This window comes from Ammospiza nelsoni, chromosome 1, assembly GCF_027579445.1.
Source record: "Ammospiza nelsoni isolate bAmmNel1 chromosome 1, bAmmNel1.pri, whole genome shotgun sequence".
Classification (NCBI taxonomy): domain Eukaryota; kingdom Metazoa; phylum Chordata; class Aves; order Passeriformes; family Passerellidae; genus Ammospiza; species Ammospiza nelsoni.
The window spans coordinates 43,827,966-43,845,633 of NC_080633.1; the positions used below are offsets into that span (position 1 = coordinate 43,827,966).

Consider the following 17,668-nt stretch of genomic DNA (forward strand, 5'->3'; position numbering starts at 1 on the left):
CAGCATTGCTGAAATCCCAGCTTTATTTATAAAGGTTTCAGTGTCTTAATAAAATGAAGATCTGCACTTCCTTTCTAGAATGTACTGGTTAATGTATCTTGAGACTTTATCTTGACTCAGTAATTTCTGGCCTTCCAAGATTGATTGCATCCTCTTTTAGGTGCTGGTCTGATAATCATAGTGATGTGTATTGTTTCTGAGATCAAATATTCCTTGCAATGTTGCAAGATTCAACTGCTCTCAGAATATAAACTCTTTAAAAAAGGGCAATTTTTTCTCCTGTGTAGGTGGACAGTGGCAATAATGTGGTGGATGTTATTGGAATACATATAAGTTCGAACAGTAGATGCTAAGAGTTATTTAAGTGAGCTCTCTGAAGAAAATGAGTACAATTCCAGCAGAATTGATAGCAATCACTGTTTAAAACAAATCACCATGTACTACAGGAAAATACCAATCACATTTACTCCTGATAGTTTAGTTTTATAGTATTTCAAGATTCAGCAGCTCCTGAGGTTTCACTTCATGGCTTAGCACTTACTGTGCAATCAGTCCAAGATCTCACAGCCTTCCATTTGTACTGCTTTCCATTCTTTTTTCATGGAAACTACTTGGAAATTACTGCATAATGTTGTCCCAGCTACTTACAAGGTGAGATTTTTTGTCAAAATGCCTACTGAACTTAGAGATTTCACCTGGTGTTCTCATGGTTTCTGGATAGAAATTAAAATATTTGGACCTTGTGGTCATTGGTTTTAGGGCTGAAGTATGTTTAGATCACTTATTTCAAATTCTTTTTTTCTAGTGATGTTTCATGGTTTTCATGGTTTGTTGTGACTCACATTATTGTCCTTTCTCCAAAACACAGCATGACTTTTTCATTCTCTGAATATGTAAAGGTCAGAAAGGACTTAACTGCTTGTTAAGTGTTAAGGAACAAGTCAATGAGCACAGTACCCAGCATGTGCATAGTCAAGGAGATCCCTGCAAACTCTGACCCATGGCCAGTCTACACACAGGGCACAGTGGGGTTTTCAGTGGTGAGAAGGAAGCACATCTGGCTATGAATCAGTACATAAAGCCACAGCTTCTCTGCTCATCCTTCAGCAAACTTCATATGATGTGGTTTTTGAATGTCATTCATGTAACAGTGCCTCATAAGCGAGGCTAATATAATTTAGACTTGTGCTATTCAGTTTTATTTGGATAGGTGCAGACTTTTGGGGGAGAGGTCTTCCAGATACCAGCTTCTGATGAAGGAAACAATGTGGGGGACTTGTCTTACTGAGACAAACTGAGTAGCTGGAGTTCCTAAAAGGAAAGAGGAGAGCAGAGCAGGGGCAATAATGTGGAGGTGCAATGAAATCTGTTTGGGTGTCAAGTCACTCTAGAAAGAGGACTATGAAGGACTGGGATTTGTACCATTTCCAGATGTTAGGAACAATAGGTTCTGATGAGAGAGACTCCTATGTCATGAGCTGCTCATAAAGAAACTTTGTGCCCATGCATTACAGATGATGTTACTGGCAGAAAGTGTCGGTAGCTCTGATAAAATGGTTAATTAATCTAAAATAACACAGCGTTTAACAGTGAAAGCACCTTTTAGCCATTTTCAATTGACACATGAATAATGCTGGCTAGCAAACTGCTGTAGCAAGGCAGTCACTTGACAAGATGTTATGTGCTTATTGCTTGAGTTACTGCAGCATGACTCACTAAATGCCTTCTTTGACTTGCTGTGTATCAGAGCATCAATTTAGGAGATTTCCACTGTATTCTTATGGTGGACTTGGCAAAGATACTCATGTGAGAGCAAAGGTGTGCTAAAAATCTTTATGGGAATATAGAAGGAAGCCACTGATATTCTTGAAGGTGGTAGGTAGGAGTGCTTGGTCTCCTCTTATTTTAAGTGAAATGAAATGGCTTTTTTATCACTACAACCCCTAAATATTTCCCCTGACTTTTTCTTTCCAATTACCACTGCACTGTCTGTCCCAGTTGATAGCATCCAGCATCAATGTGAATTGCTGTCCTCTCAGTAAAAGTCATGATAAAATCACCAACTCCAGTGACAACAATTTCTACTTTGTTATATTTAGTATCAGAATTCATTATGAAGTTTATAACTGCAGAGGTTTAACTTTACCTTTCAAGGCAGAATTAATTGTCTCCACAAAAATTTCCACTTCAGTGCTACGCATTTGGATATTGGGATCTGCAGTGCTGATAAGAAATCTTCATTTTTTGAACTAGCTCAAGGTTATTGTTGTGCTCCTTCCCAGCCTGGTGTCCCAGCAGTGACAATTCAACCAAATATAGAAATTGGACTGTGAGACTCTTATTCCTTGTATTGGGTTTTGAAACTGAGGAATCATGTTGAATGCAGGAAATGGGAGGAGTGATTTCCTGGTATCTTCTGTCCTGGCCACCATCAAAATCTCGTGACGGTTCTCATCTTTGGAGGCATAAGGTAACTTGGTGCATGCCGAGTCTGGGAAGCGTTACTGCCACATGCTATCCAGAGCCAAGTTATCTTCATGGAGAGGTCCTTAAAGACAAACTTCTCAGACTGTTCCACTGATGTTCCCCCGTAGAGACTTTCCAACTGTGCACCTCAGAAGAGAACCACACTGTTCTTCAGAAGCAATTCCTCAAGTCAAAGCATTTTTCCCCTGTCAGATTAAGTTGCAGTAGCACCTATTAATTTTTTTGCCCCCCGAGGTCCATACAAAAAACTTGGTTCAGATTGTTTTGTGCTCCTTTGTGGAGATATCCATGAATATCTACAATGAGTCATTTTAATAGCCATGAACTTTAATATGCACTTTAGAATTCAATAAAATGTATGGCAGTAGAAGGAAAAGGCTTTTTTGGCCTAAATTTTAAGTAAATTAAAATCCTTCAGCCAAGCAGTGTGCACCTCTTAGTCAGTCCCCAAAGTGTTATGCACAGCAGCATACCACAATCAGGAAAAAGACTTCATCATCCCCTGCTGAGTGTAAGTAAAGCAGTCTTTCAGAAGTCATGAAGAAAAAGCACTGGGTGATATTTTTATTCTGCTCCTGTGAATGTTCATAACACTGTTGGTTTAGACTCATGAGCAGTATGTATATATGCTTCTTGTGCTTGTGATGCTGCCATCAAATGCATTGTTTATCTTAAAAATTCAGAAATAAAGGTCATTTTGAGGTCATTCAGTAGGCACTGGATGTTCTTTGAGATAAGTAGCCCTAAAATGCTAGAAGTACAGAAGGCTTTTTGCACATTTATTGGTGCAATTAAAAAAAATACAGTAAAGAAAGTGTTTACTTGATGTAGTATTTCAATTTATACAGAGTGGACCTTTCTGAGCCAACTGAAACTGGTTTTGTTATTTATGTTATTGAGGGCAGCTTTAGTGAAGACAAAAGCAACAAATACAGAAAAGCTAATTGTTTTTTAAGATTTTGATTTAAGAACTTATCAGTGACCTTTTGATTGTCACTGACTGTCATGTCGATGGTATCATGATGTAAACAAGCTTGAGGAATGTCTTCTCACAGACAAAAGACATATTTGGTGAGGAAATTTATTGACACTGTCTGAGCTACCACTTTCTTGCAGGTGAATAGAGCACTCTTGAAGATATTGATCATGAAATGTTTTTGAGCATTGAATTTCCTCTTACACACACCAGTGTTCTGTCCAACTCCATTTTCAGGTGGTAATTTCTGTCTGGTGATCCTAAGGCATCTTACAGCATGACTATAGTTTTCTGCATCTCATGGGCTAAGCCAAAATTTTATTTACATATCCATTTTCCTTGTCACAGTTTCTCACACCTCATTTTTAAAGGCTAGGCTCAAATAAATCTACTGGGTTCATTATGGAAAAAATTTAAACCTCTTAGTCCATGAGTTTCTCTTCCTTTTACTGAAAATCTATTTTAAGATAATTGCACCATTTATACTTTTCAATACTTTCCAGACCCAAATTTGAAGAAAGTATTTTGGGTTTGCAGTTTGCTTTACAAGCAAGTGAGAGTATAGTGAACTCAGCAGGAACACTGAAAGATTGAACCCTGCCTGTGTGTGGCCGAGCTGGGATATTGGTTCTTGGCTTCTGTCAGAGAGAAGTGAGTGGGTGCTCCTGGCTCAGGAGTCATTGCTGTCCCAAGGCAATGACTGAAAGAGAAAGTGGGAATGGGCAAATCCTGTGCTTCTCCTGCCAAAGAAGAAATGAAGGTGAGTGAGACGGTGTCTGCTGCCCAGAAATGTAGGAGAAACAGCAGGAACGCCTCAAGGCTGAAGTTAGAGCTGATGGTCTAATTCCTCAGGCATTTTCCATGGTCTTCCTTCAGCTTCTTCCCTCTGTCCTCCCCTTTCCATGACAAAAATGGGCTGCTTCTCCTGTTGGCACTTTGTCTCCTACGCTGCTCCTCTCCATCCTGCATGGGATGGGAAGAGCCTGCCACCTGCCAACACCATGGTTCCAGCAGTTCTCAGCAGCTTTCCATTTGTTAGGGTGCACTTTGAAATGAATAGTGAGAACAAACTTGGTAGTTAGAGTGAGTGAGTATTGGGGCACAATTAAAGTTTGATGCATTTTTTGGGACTCTCATCTTTTGCCCGTTTTTCACATTAATTGAATCACTATCACCTCACATTACTTTTACCTCATAAACATAACTTTTACCTCATAACAATGTGTAATATTTTATGAATTTGCTTAGATATGTAAAGAAAACATATTTTTTTTTCAGCTTCTCTGTTGAACTGTATGTCATAGATCCATGAGTCATTCTGTTATTCTGAATTTTTAAGGACTTTTTTTTTAAAGTGGACATTAACGCTATGATTGCTTCAGCACTAGAGAGAGTCTCTATTCACTTTGAAAATTGCATTTCAGTAGCAAAACAACTAAAATTTTAAGTATAGGCTTATTCATTTGAAAATGTCAAGTGGCCCCAAACATTCAAAACATTCAGAGCATTATACTTCTTTTTGTTTTGCACACAAAGCGTAGCTTGCCTAGTTTCTCGTGCTGAGCATACATAATGCATAGATTGAGCTGTTCAGATTTCCAGCACCTTGATTTTGTCAATAGTTTGCAAATGCAGAAATGCTTGCACACAGCATTAATTATATAGTCTGTTTTCAATATGGAACCACTCGAATAATTTTGACAGCATTTACTAGAAGTAGCATTACAACCGTGGGAAGTTTGCTTGAGAGAAATGTAGGCAGGGAATTTTCCAAGAGGTTTGATGCAGGAATGGCCAGAGCTCTCTTTTGAAAGATACTAAATGTTTGCTTTGTAGGGAAAAAATTAGGTACTGGACTTCTATCTCCATCTTTAAATGCCTAAACAGCTCTGTGAAGCTGTTTTGGCATTTAAAGATGTCAAACTTTATTTTAATGCAGACCCAGAAGAAACTGAATATGTAAATCTTTCTAGGCCTTTCTGAAAATCATAAATCTACTGTCCATAGCTGGTAATTGCTTTTCTTTCTTTCTCTCTATAATGGTGTAATTAGGGAATTTTATGGCTCTGCCAAAATGTGAATTTGCCTTAGTCCTGTTTTATGCTAGGAACTTTTTAAAGAGCTACAGATGTGAAGAGACCTGAAAGAAGTTGTGGACTTTTAATCTCCCATTGGAAAGATATAGATGTGAACTAAGCCCAAATGGTTGATGTTCGAAAAACTGTTTGCAAATGAGTTTGGGAGTCTTTTTGTGTATATGTTAGTGTCTATTTTTAATGTATATATACACTTAAATATTTGCCATAATTGGACACTTCACATTCCACAGCGGTTAGAGTTTTTTTAGCTTTTAAAATGTCTTTTTGATTGGATTGTTTAAGAGTATTTTTACTTTTACTGTAACCTTGTACGGGTGTTTAGAATAGCTCAGAGCTTGAATGCTGCTTCACCTCCCTCTGTGGCTATACAGTGCTCAAGCCCAGCTGGAAATTCTGTGAGTAAACTGCTGTGATGTTTGTGATATTTCTATAAAGAATCATCTATCTCCATACCAACTGATTTCATTAATCTCTCCATTGAAGCACCTCTGAAGCATTGACAAACCTTTTAATGAGACTGACTTATTGCTAACTCAGAAATGCATTGTTTTATGTAGTAACACTTCATAGAATATGGCTAAAGACAATGCTTAGATTGAGAAAAAATATATATAGTAATAGTTAGAATTCTGATTGTTTCATGAAAATGCATAAGTACCTTTTCCTTTCTCTAAGAGGTAAATGGTTGGTTTTAAAACTTTCATTTTGGTATGAAATCCTATATCAGGAGAGACCCCCTGACACAGTATTAAGTATTAAGCCATGTAAAAGGAAATCAGCATTAACTCTCTATTACCACACAGCTGAACAAAGGAGAATGCAGTTATATTCTTAAATTCTTATAAGATCTACATATAATTATTTAGTTTTCAGAGATAACTACTGTATCCTCACATGCCCTCATTCAAGAAATAGTTGAGTATTGTGCTGCTCTTCAGAGACACTTGTCTAAAACAAATGCATTGATAAACAAAGCAAATAGCATCAGGTATGTGTTAAGTGTGCCAGGAATTCCTTCTTGATCTTGATCAGTGATGCTGAAGGAATTAAACTGATGACTTTTCAAAGATTCTTTGAATGACATGGCACTGTTAAAAATCAGAATGTTGTTTAAAATAATTATAGAAAGACTAGGAAATCTCAGACTGTGCATAAAGCTCAGGGAAGTGTGTTTCAGATAATTCTTCACGGCCACAGTGAAGCAGTGTAATCACCCTACCTCATGAAGAAAAGCTCCATAGAAGCAAATATATTTCTGCTCTTGTTTTTAATATTGGCAGTAAATTTCTTAATAGAGGAAGACTTTACAATTGCAGTGTTCAGGTTTGATTTAAATTACTGTTTTGTTGTAATTTTTTCCCTTCTGTGGGAAAAATGAATAGAAACACGTTTTCTCTTGTGATAAAGCATTTTCTAAATTCATAGTAGCTAGAATTCAACTAGCAGCTCTAAATTCTAATTAACGCTTCTTCCAAGAGCAGATGTCAGCTTCAATTCCTATTATATAAATTCATTTATCTCTGAATATGAGGTGCATGGAGAATATTATGCTTGATATTTCTTCACCTGTATGTCTACATGTTTTAATAATAAGATCCTTCTCAACTCATGGGAAAACATGTCTTAAATATGCTTTAGGTTTTGCAGGTCTTTGAAGTAGGGCATCAGAGAGTTTTGTTTGCAATCAAATTAAGGTGATTTAATTCAGGAATTACAAAGTAATTAAGGATGAATTAGGAAAATTATCACTGTGTTTTCAAGTGAAGAAATTTTCATTCAGCAGTAATATGAGAATAGTCGAAGTCCATTGAGGCTTGAAGGTGAAGGTGGGGGCTAATATTAGTAATATGTATTTTTTTTCTTACAAGATTTTATATAATAATAATAATTTCCATTGCCTTTTTTATTTTTTATAAGACCGTTTCTTAGACTTAGCTATTTTTTTTCCCATTCCCAAGATTGAACAGCTGTCAGAACTAGGAAAGAGTTGCCCTACCTTTATAAATAAGTTCCTAAAACCTGGATCATGGAGCTTATTATGCCCTTCTAGCAGATCTCAAGGGGTCTTTAAAAAGCAACAGAGAAGTAATGCTGAAAATGAAGGTTTGAACCCAGAGCCATTTCTTTCAAGTGTCAAAGTTTTAATCATTCATAGTCAGTAATGCCAGCAAACCAAATGACAGAAAGATAACCCGAGAGGACAGAGATGCTCTGTGTTCTAACTGAGATAAACCTGTTTGTTTACTGAACAATGAGATTCTGTAGCAGGTATCTTAAGATTTTCTGGTACAGTTAGAAAACAATATTTTGTAGGAGACTAAGGGTATGTAATTTCCTGAATCTTCTGCAGTCATCTCAGGAGATAAATGTCACTATCTTTTTTGCTGAGATTCATATCACTGGTGGTTAGCTGCTAAGTGGCATGGTTGTACTGTTTTAAAGAGAAATATGGGGTTAATAAATTGATGCTTGGAAATAGCATTAATTCAGGGACAAATAATTTTTGGATGTGTTCATGAGAATCCTAAGTAATACTGCTGGACCCCATGGGGTTAGCTCCTTGAGTTAGGAAGAACAGAATTTAGAAGCATCTACTGAAATTATTCTTTCAAAGATCCCTGCACTTGCCTTTATGCCCCATGAGCCAAAATCAACACACATTTGTTCTCTACTTTACAATGTGCTCTTTGGTGGTGGATGCAGGTGGCCTGGCTGCATTCAAAAGGATAAATAAATGCTCAGTGGAATGGGTATTCCATGTCCAGAAAGTTCCTTTATTGAGGTTTGCTTTGATGTAGGCATGAGTAACTGGTATTTTGAAATAACTGAATTTTCTGTGTTTGTCTTAGGAGCAGTGTGTTTGTTGCCTGTTATGGCAGAGGTGCTGATGCCTGATCTGGAGGGACTTTCATGGTGTTACTACTCTGGTGTGTTCAGTAGTGGCTTGTGCAGAGCCTCTCCTTGCACAGAACACACGCAGCTCCCTGCAGGCACCACTGAGACCAGGATGGCTTTAAATGATTGCTGCCATCATGCTAAATGACACTGGGAAGTGAGAAGCTGAAAAACCTCTTAGCTGTTGATTTGTGTCATAGTTATCCTTCAAGGCAGGTCATGACAAGTTGTTGAGAGATATTAACCTGGCTGCTAATGCCCGAGGAGGAGCACAGCTTCAGCATCAATCTTGTTTTGTGGCTTTTGTCAGTGTGGCATAAAGGTAGGTCTATTGTAATTGATCTCCAAGCCAGAAAGGAGATGTTAATATGTAGCTAGCACCAGAATAGTAAAAATGAAGACCAGTGAAATAACAGAGAATTCTTTGTTCACCTAGGGGAAGATTTACAACTTCCTCAGCCAGCTGAAAACACAACATTATTATATTGTCAAATTTTAGTAATTTTGCACTGATGCATAGAAAATCAACTGCAAATCACCAGATAGCCTGATAAATTCAGATCCACTAAATGACTTGGAATGGTTTTAAACACCCTGTGTCTAAAAATTGCAGTTCTCAAGGCTCCTATTTAGCTCCCCTCTAACTCCAGCAGTGCCTGTGATTTTTCTGATATTCTTTACTACATCTCACATACTCAGAAGTGCCTTATCCTTGATAAAACCAAGTCTCTATTTTATGTCCACACTCCATCATTATCCACAAATCAAATATCAATATGGCCTTTGGGTCTTCTTGCAGGTGATTTTCTTAGGCATGTGTTCTTTGCTGCACAAGAGCTGGCAACAAGAATCATTTTTTTTCAGGCCACAGCTTACGTGGATGGCAATGTCCCCAGACTGGCAATATCTGCTGTGCAGCCAGTGGCTTGGTGGTCACAGGATGTGTCTAAGCCCTGTGTCTCCTCTGCCTAGAGCATTGGGACCACTCTGTGCAGCCAGGAGTGAGGCAAGTTGAGCTCAATGAATCCCTCCATCTAAGACATCCGAGAGAAGATATTTAAGCACATTACTGAGTATTATCCGAAGCCAGACCCTTGACTGGTGGAGCCCGATGTAATTCCTTATATTTTAGCACACTGAAAAACAATTTAGGCCAGTGTGGGAAGGAGGCCTGGCCCATAATTTTTCACAGTAATGAAATCCCAGATGTCAGGTATCCCCTTTGCTTGTGTCGCCTTGGCTGAAAAAGAGATGATGACTCATAGTGAGTTTGTAGGTGACTGAGCTATAGGATAGCATGAGGAGAGTAAATGCCAGTAAATCAGAAAACAGGGATGGCCAAATGTGGCTGTAAATGGGAGTTCTGCACTTGTTCTCACAGCACATTTGGTGGAAAGGCTTTAATTCTTTTTAAAACATTAGTGCAGGTATCCCATATTTCATGTGAAATAGCAATCTGCAACTGTGCCTCTCTAGGATTTTATGTGGATGGACAAATATCCCCTAGCACAGGGTCAGGGCCATGATGGACAAACCCCCTTTCCAGGAAGTGCTTTCCCCTCTCCCTCCATCAGGATCATAGATTCACTCGGTGACACCTCTCTGACATTTACTCTCTGAGATCTCACGCTTCTGCCTCTGTGATGCATGATGTGGTAGTAGAGCCAAATAAATGCAGCTCTCAAGTCCAAACAGAGCCTGATGTCTTCTTTTGTAAAAGCAGGTTATAATTTTTGTTACCTACCCTGTAATTTTCAGCCTGTGAACATTTTCCCCTTAATTCTATTGTATCAGCTATTGCACACATTGGCTGATTTGCATGCTCTGCCAAGATGAACAGAGAAGACTCAAGTCTGCAGGTCACATTTATTAGCAGATGCAATACTCCCAAGGTATATATTTGCTTAATTTTTCATCTTTAAATAGACAGAACTACTCAAAAATTGAACATTATTGAGAGGGAGAGAGGAGTCATTAAAGGCACTGAGGAAGTAGCAGTAATATCAGGGTGGCTTTTCATGTATTGATTTTTAACTGTTGGGGAGAAATAGTGATGTTTTTGATAATGTTTTGTGAAGAAATGTACATTGTTTGTCAAACAAATCTCCATTTACCTTTCAGTGGTAATCCAATCCCTAGGTTTCCAGTGTCTGAGAATTAATTATTTCCAACAGTTTTTATTTTCTCCTGAACAACATTAATTTCTAGTTCTAGCAAGCAGAACTGAATCAGGTCGAGACCTGTAGAGATTCCAGCTTTGCCCTGTGCATTCTGATCCTGGGTCTTGGCTTTCTCTGCCCCAGGTTCCTGATCTACCTCTGTGTCTGGAGCCAGCAGAGGGGTGACCTGAAGCCAAAGGGGGATCACACCTGGGCATTATCAATGTGCTAGAAAAGCAAAGAGCAAGTGAGATGGAAGAAGTTTGAGAAGCAATAAAGTAGAATTCTTTGCAATGTTTTCCTAAGAATTGAGGAACTCACATTATATGGAACTCTTACTGGCTGACGTTTTATTATGATGATGTTGTTCCTCAGCAATAACAGGGTGACCACTGATAAAAAGCAACTATGCAATTAGGCTGATTATGCTATTGTGTGAGAAGAGTTGACCTTGCCCTGGTGTTAAACATGTAACAAAATAATCAGTACAAAACCAGGAAAATCTACAACTGCAGTTTGTGAAGTTGTTGTTGGGAGGTAGGTTTAACTATTTAAATACTATGGGAAGTGTTCCTGCTCCCTACGTGCACATTTACTGAAGTCCTAAGCCTTAATGCTGGCACCAGGAGACATCTGTGATCCCCTTCTCTGTCCCTGTATGGATCATCCTTGGTACAGCCACAAGCTGTCCCAGCTCCTGCTGCCTCAGGCACTGGCTGGGGAGCCTCCTGCATATCAAATGGTTGCCTTCCAAGTACCTCCTTTTTGTCTAAAAGACAAAAACCTCTCAACAGCTCTTACATGTAAAGGTATAGTGAAAAAAACCAAATCCTTTGTCAGAAGCATGAAGAGCAGGCAGATAGTCTCTGAAATGCTGAAGGAAAATTACCCTGGTATTTTCATCAAAATACGAAGCCATCACTGAGTGAAAAATTCTATGTTACCTGTGACACATGAACTGAAAGATGTTTTTCCTTTAGGAGGAAGAAATGCTGTTCATTGTCTTGCAGTTTTCAAATGGTTCTTTTTTATAAATCACTATTAAGATGCTGTGTGTGTTTTGTCGCTGAGTTACAGATTTGTGTTCTGATAAAAGGAGAACACTGTAGAAAAGCAAAAAGTGTCAAGTTAGATCATACTGAGCTTGTACAATGGTTTTCTTGTATTTGATAGAAGCTAAAATAAAGCAATGAATAACAAAGTGTGCTCACATAAAATGCCGTTGGTGTTCAGCTGACTGGGTTGCTCCTTTGGATTTTGATGAAATCCGGAGGCAGTAATACATGTGCATTTACCAGACTTGTTGTAGATAAAAGAGTCTGTCAGAGTCAGCAGGAAGAGGATTTTTGGATTGTAACAATGAAGATGGCCATGCTTCCCATGACTTTCCTATGGCCAGGCTTTTATTCTTGGGCTCTGTATAGCAACTAACCATGGAGAAATTCACCAGGAAACTTTAGTTCCTTTTCCTGTCAGGCAAACAAGGTGCTTAATCAAACCTACAACATTTAGAAGGAATCTTCACTAGTTAATGTTTGTGTTGCTGTATAAGATGAATTACCTTTTACTTGACCTTTTGTATAATATTTCTCCCCAGATCTGCCATTGGGAAGCTGGGAGTGGAGGCATTTGAGGCAGTGTACAGCTGCCTCAAGCAAGCGAGACAGCAGAATGCCAGCGAGGAGGAGCTCAGGAGCTGTCTGGAGAAACTGGTTTCCAGAGCAAGTGATTGCTTCGAAGTGGATCAGCTGCTGTACTTCGAGGAGCAGCTCCAAGCTTTAGAGCCACATCTGCAGCTGTAACAGTGTGTCTGCAACAGCTGGGAATGGCACCAGGGGGAAGGGGCCTCCTTCAGGCCAGCAGGCAGGTACAGGAATATTGCCAGCTGGGGGACAAATCACCAACAGGATGGGACTGCTAAGGAACGCATCTCAAGCTGTTTTGTTTTCCAGCATCAGTCTCATTACATGGTTATGACTATGGGAAGATGCCTGCAGCTCACATCTCAGGCAGCAGACAAAGAACTTAATGTTACAACTTACTTTATAAGTTTTTTAACCAATCACACAAAGCAAAAACATATTGACAGTAGTTCTCTCCAACCACTATAAGCACACGTACCTTCAGTTAAAACAATGCTTGCTTATTAAGAATACAATACTTGCTTGTAAACCTTTAAACACAATGCACAGAGCTCTATTATTAAGCTTAGAACTTTATAACATCTGGCTAGATATACTTTTCTGTAGCTTAGGCAGTTATTCTAGACAAGCATTAATACACAGGCCATTGTTCTATTTGTCCTTACTTTTCTACTTCTAATATAATTTTGCTGCTGACCAATATTATGGCTACTGCTTAGCTGTAATTGCAGTTCTGCTGTCTTTGAGGCCTGCCTTTTGCAGCTTTTCCAAACCCCTCTGATTTTAAAGATTCCCACCAGGAGGTATTTGGAGGACACGGCTGAGGGTAATGTAGTACCTAAGCATGTGGGTAAGCTCCATTTGAGAGTCCAGAATGCAGTGAGATGTGGGTAAATATGGCACTAATTTAAGGGGCAGGAAGAAGAACAAATGTTTGTGACAGTGGAGAGAGGATTCACAGTTACCTGTGTCCCCTTCTTCTGCCACTTAAAGCAAAGGAAGGGTGTTCTGGGCTGTGGCTGGATGCCAGTCCTGCAATCAGAGCATCACTGGCAAAGCTGCCATTGATGGAATGATGCAGGATTAGACTCCAGCTGCTGTTGATTTTTGTGCTAACTCATCCTTGTTATACTTATGCCTATAATTTTTGTAATTTGGCAGATTTACTCTTAAACATATATGTATATGTATGGCCACTCAGCCCCTAATTGTCTTGTTATTATTGATTGTTCAAAAAGTCTGCATTTAATCTGAGCTTCAAAGGAACTGTGGACATACTTATGTATGTGCATATTTATATACATATATGCATGCTCTCAAGCACAGAGATAGATGTGTATATTTATAATGGCAGAAGTATGTCTGTCATGCACTGTACTTGTCTAAAGAGTTTTGGATTAAATTCATTCTTCAAAAATGGAACAGTAAACTGATTTTTTTTTCTGCCTTGCACATTGTTACTGTTAATATTCTTTCTTAGTGTTTATGCTCCCTTCTTCATATGCATCCCACTCCTGCTGATTTCAACTGTCTATCAGGCTCTGATTATATAATTGATGTTTTCCTTCTACCTCTTCCTTCCTTATTCTGCATTTTGAGCTCCTTCCTCCATCTGTGTAAAAGACTAAAGGTTAACAAAGTCTTACGATTGGTAAAGGAATCTAAAATGAATTGTAGACCAAATGAATTTTAGGCATTGAGCCATTATGATAAGCCTTATGCTTCCTGCTTTTTCACCATAAGGTCTTTTATTTAGTACAGTCTCAAGTCTTAAAGAGCTTTGGGACCGTACTAAATAAATTAGAAGATATTCATAATAAGAATATCAAAAAAACATTTCTATTTGACCTGAGTTATTTACAGTGAAGTATACCAGTATTGATGGTCAATTAAGCAGTGCTAGTGATCCATCTTTATGACTTGTGTTAAGAACAATGCAAAAGGCAAGTAGAGTCATCTAAATCTATTTTAGCAACAGCATAAGCTGAGGAAGCAAAAGGCACATCCAGCTACAGATGATGTGGCACTGTACTTCCAGCTCCAAGTAATAAGAGATTCTGGTATGTTTCAGCTTTTTCTAACTTCAACTTTTATTTAGAATACACAGTGTTACATGTCAGAGACTAAAGCCCACTGTGATGTTCACTGAGGTAGGAAAACATAATTGTGTGTCATGTTTCAGTCTCTTTCCTGTTACTTCTTACACTCCCCTTCCTTCTCAATATTGTGTAGGTGTGCCTGATTCCATATTTTCTGCACATAAATTAGGACCATTTAAAAACAGAAGTGCTGAAGTCCAGGATACAGGAGGAGTGCTTGGATGTTGCAGGGACTTTTAAGTCCAAAAGCAAACAATGAGTAACTGACACGGTGAGAATAATGTCAGAGGAAGATAATCTTCACTCCTTCTTTTGCCTCTGCTGCAATTCAAGGTGATTTATCACAAAAACTTCAAAAACAGCCTCTGTAAGCAGTCAATGCCTTTCTTATTAGTGACAAAGACTTCTTCAAGCTTTTTTCCATGCAGCTTACAAGAAAAAATACCTGGGTAAGAATGGGTCAGGCTCCTTAAGGCAGTCAAGAACTCAGATGATCATTAAAGGGAAACCTTTAAAATCTGAAAAACATGGTTTAATCACTCAGATTGACTTCAGGGAAATGGTTACTCTCTGATGAGCAGTATTTTCTTTCATTTGTTGCACAGGGAAAAGAACTCACAATGCCTTTTGCACTTACTTAGTTGCTTTCTGCTCTCTGCAGGGAATGACCTTCAAGGCACGTGAGGATCAGGACGTTTACTGCTTGTATGCTTTAAACCATACTTTGTTTCATTTTGTGGGTTTTTTACATGAATCATATCACAATTAGTGTACAATTGTGATACACAATGTAGTACACACATTAAACACAGCAGGAAATTTTTGCCTTTGAGCTGTAGTAAAAGCACATGGATTTGACAGAAATTTTTACATTACTGTTTGACTTGCAAAATCCCATTGCTGGTGGTCATTAGTAGAAATCTAAAAGGAAGGAGGAGGATTGTTGATATCATAGATCTTCAGTAATAAAAAAGCAACAGAACTGCTGGAAGTAAATGTGAGGAAATAAACGTAAAGGCATTAAGTTGCTAGGCATAAATCTTTATAAAAAGTCCCATTTAACCTACGTATTTGTACCAAAAGCTTTGCAAGCATGAGGCAACTTTGCTGCCTTTTTTATTGATTCTCTTAAAAATGCTACAAGATGAATTGCTTGATGAAGAGTTATTGAAAACAAAGGAAGAGGGGTGAGTATTTTTTTAATGTTTTGAAGTCTTAAACCTGTATATAGCTGCTTGAACTATAAAGGGAAAAACAACATCTGAGTTTTCTGATAAGAAGTATAACTGTCAGTTTATTGTCGACAGCTGGATTAGGAGGCCGACCAATTCTATTTTTCACAGCAAACAAAAAGGAAACCCTTTCTTAGAGGTGATTGCTCTGCTGGATAATTTCTAGACAGCATCAGAATCCCCTCTCTGCAAGATGAAATTGAGGTTCCCAGTGCCTGAAAATCCTTCCTGCAGGAAAGAACCTTCCTCCCTCGTGGACCTGGCTTTGAGACTATTGCCCTGTGATGACCAGGCTCTCCCAGCAAAATCACAAACCTGCACCTGGCACAGCAGGACCTCACCCCTGGCTGCTGCTGGATCTCCAGCTCCACACATAACCAGAACAATGGAGCATCAAGCAGATACACAGGTGAAAAAAAGGGTAGGAGACAGCAAAATGGCCATATGGATAATGCAAAAGCTGACCTTTCATTTGTGGTATAAGTCAGCTCAGGCTGACCTGTAGGTACAACCACTGTTATCAGAGGGGATTTAGTGGGCAAAAGAAGAAAGGCTCAAACAGGAGATTTGTTTGGAAACAGGATCAATATGAACGGAAGCACATTTATCTTTATATTTTGTTTGTAATATTTGTACACAACACAACCTAACCTGAAAACTCCTTCGTTTGTCTCCACTGAATAATCTTGTTTTTCAGGAGGGAGAAGTCCAGCAGAAGGTTTCTGCATGTGATTATTGGTAGTAAGCAGAAGTCTGATGATAAATGCAGTCTCCAGATGCTGATTTGGTTGATGATTATTCCTGTTCAGGAATATGACTGCCTTGATAATGACTATCCAGATGTGCTGGACATATGCACATAAGAAGAGCTGGTTAACAGCAAAGGCAGATGTATTTATGTACAGACTGGTCAGGCACAGAGAGTGGGCAAGGGATGAAATAGGATGAAGAGGTTTGTAAGTTCCTTCCTCTTACTCCTTCTCCTCATATACTTAGTTACCACACCCAGTCCTACTTATTTTTGTCACCTTTTTTATGGTTGGGGGAATAAAGGGACAGTGAATGGCCTTTTCTGAAGGCCACTGAATTATCTAAAATGAGATTAAGAATGAAAACCTAGCAGGAAACCTTGATGTCAGTGGTCACAGCAAGAAAAGACCATGCAAATGCTTCTGGTTCCATAGAACTATGGGTCCAGTTTTCTTTTATCTGGGTTGGAATATGGCCATCATAGCTGGGAAGTTAGTATTCACAGATAATTTTCCCTGTTAGCTCTGCAGACAGGTTTCAGTCCTCAATTGCTCATGAATGGTTAACTACAGCCCCCTGACTTCCAGCATTCTCACACTGTGCACTTGGTCACTTCCCCATCAGGTCAGAAAGCAGAAAACAGGTCCTAGGAAAACTTCCAGCAGAAAGAGCAGTTGAGGAAATCAGACATTTAGTCAGCTGGTTTAAAAGTACACCTCTTGGGTAAATATTTTCCATTCCACTTGATGACACCTGGCCAGAGATTTCCAATGTTTTGCAATGTGCCAGAAATACACACACTGTGATTATCATCCTGTAGATGAAATAGGCTTGGCTTTGTTGTAATTTTTATTATTACATGTGTAGCTGTAATCAAAGTACAAAGGCAGTGGTGTGCAAACAATAAGAAAAAATACCTTTGAAGGAAAATGGCAAATGAAAGAGACGATTATTATTATTGCTTTGTACTAGTTAACTGTCCTATGTACTGATATATTTTAACATTCAGAAGCTGCAGTCTCTTGGACAGCCTGAGAATGTTATATTTATGTACCTGTACCTACACAGAGAAATGAGTTGTGACTCTCTCATGAACTGTGTATCCATCAGTCTTCTCCCTCTACATCTAGGCATGCACACACAAACATATTTATATACATATGGGCCTGTATAGATCCTGATACACAGCATGTCACCAAACCTTCAAAAATATTTTTTCTCTCTTGATAAACAAAATATCTGCCAGCTGCTCCAAAAAGTTCTTATGAGCAGGTAAATACACAGCTCAATGCACCTTGAGCAGAAAAATCCTGAATGTTTTGATCAGG

General features: G+C 38.7%; 1 protein-coding gene across 3 annotated transcripts in view; it reads left to right on the top strand.

Annotated features, from left to right (window-relative positions):
- The window catches only part of NEK11 (NIMA related kinase 11), an 82,027-nt gene extending 68,499 nt beyond the window's left edge, over positions 1-13,528 (top strand). For all 3 annotated transcript variants that reach the window (XM_059474955.1, XM_059474964.1, XM_059474972.1), the window contains one exon: positions 12,214-13,528. In XM_059474955.1, coding sequence (XP_059330938.1) covers positions 12,214-12,418 — 205 coding nt within the window. In that variant the 3' untranslated portion in view covers positions 12,419-13,528. The remainder of the gene's footprint in view (positions 1-12,213) is intronic.
- Positions 13,529-17,668: the final 4,140 nt, after the last annotated feature.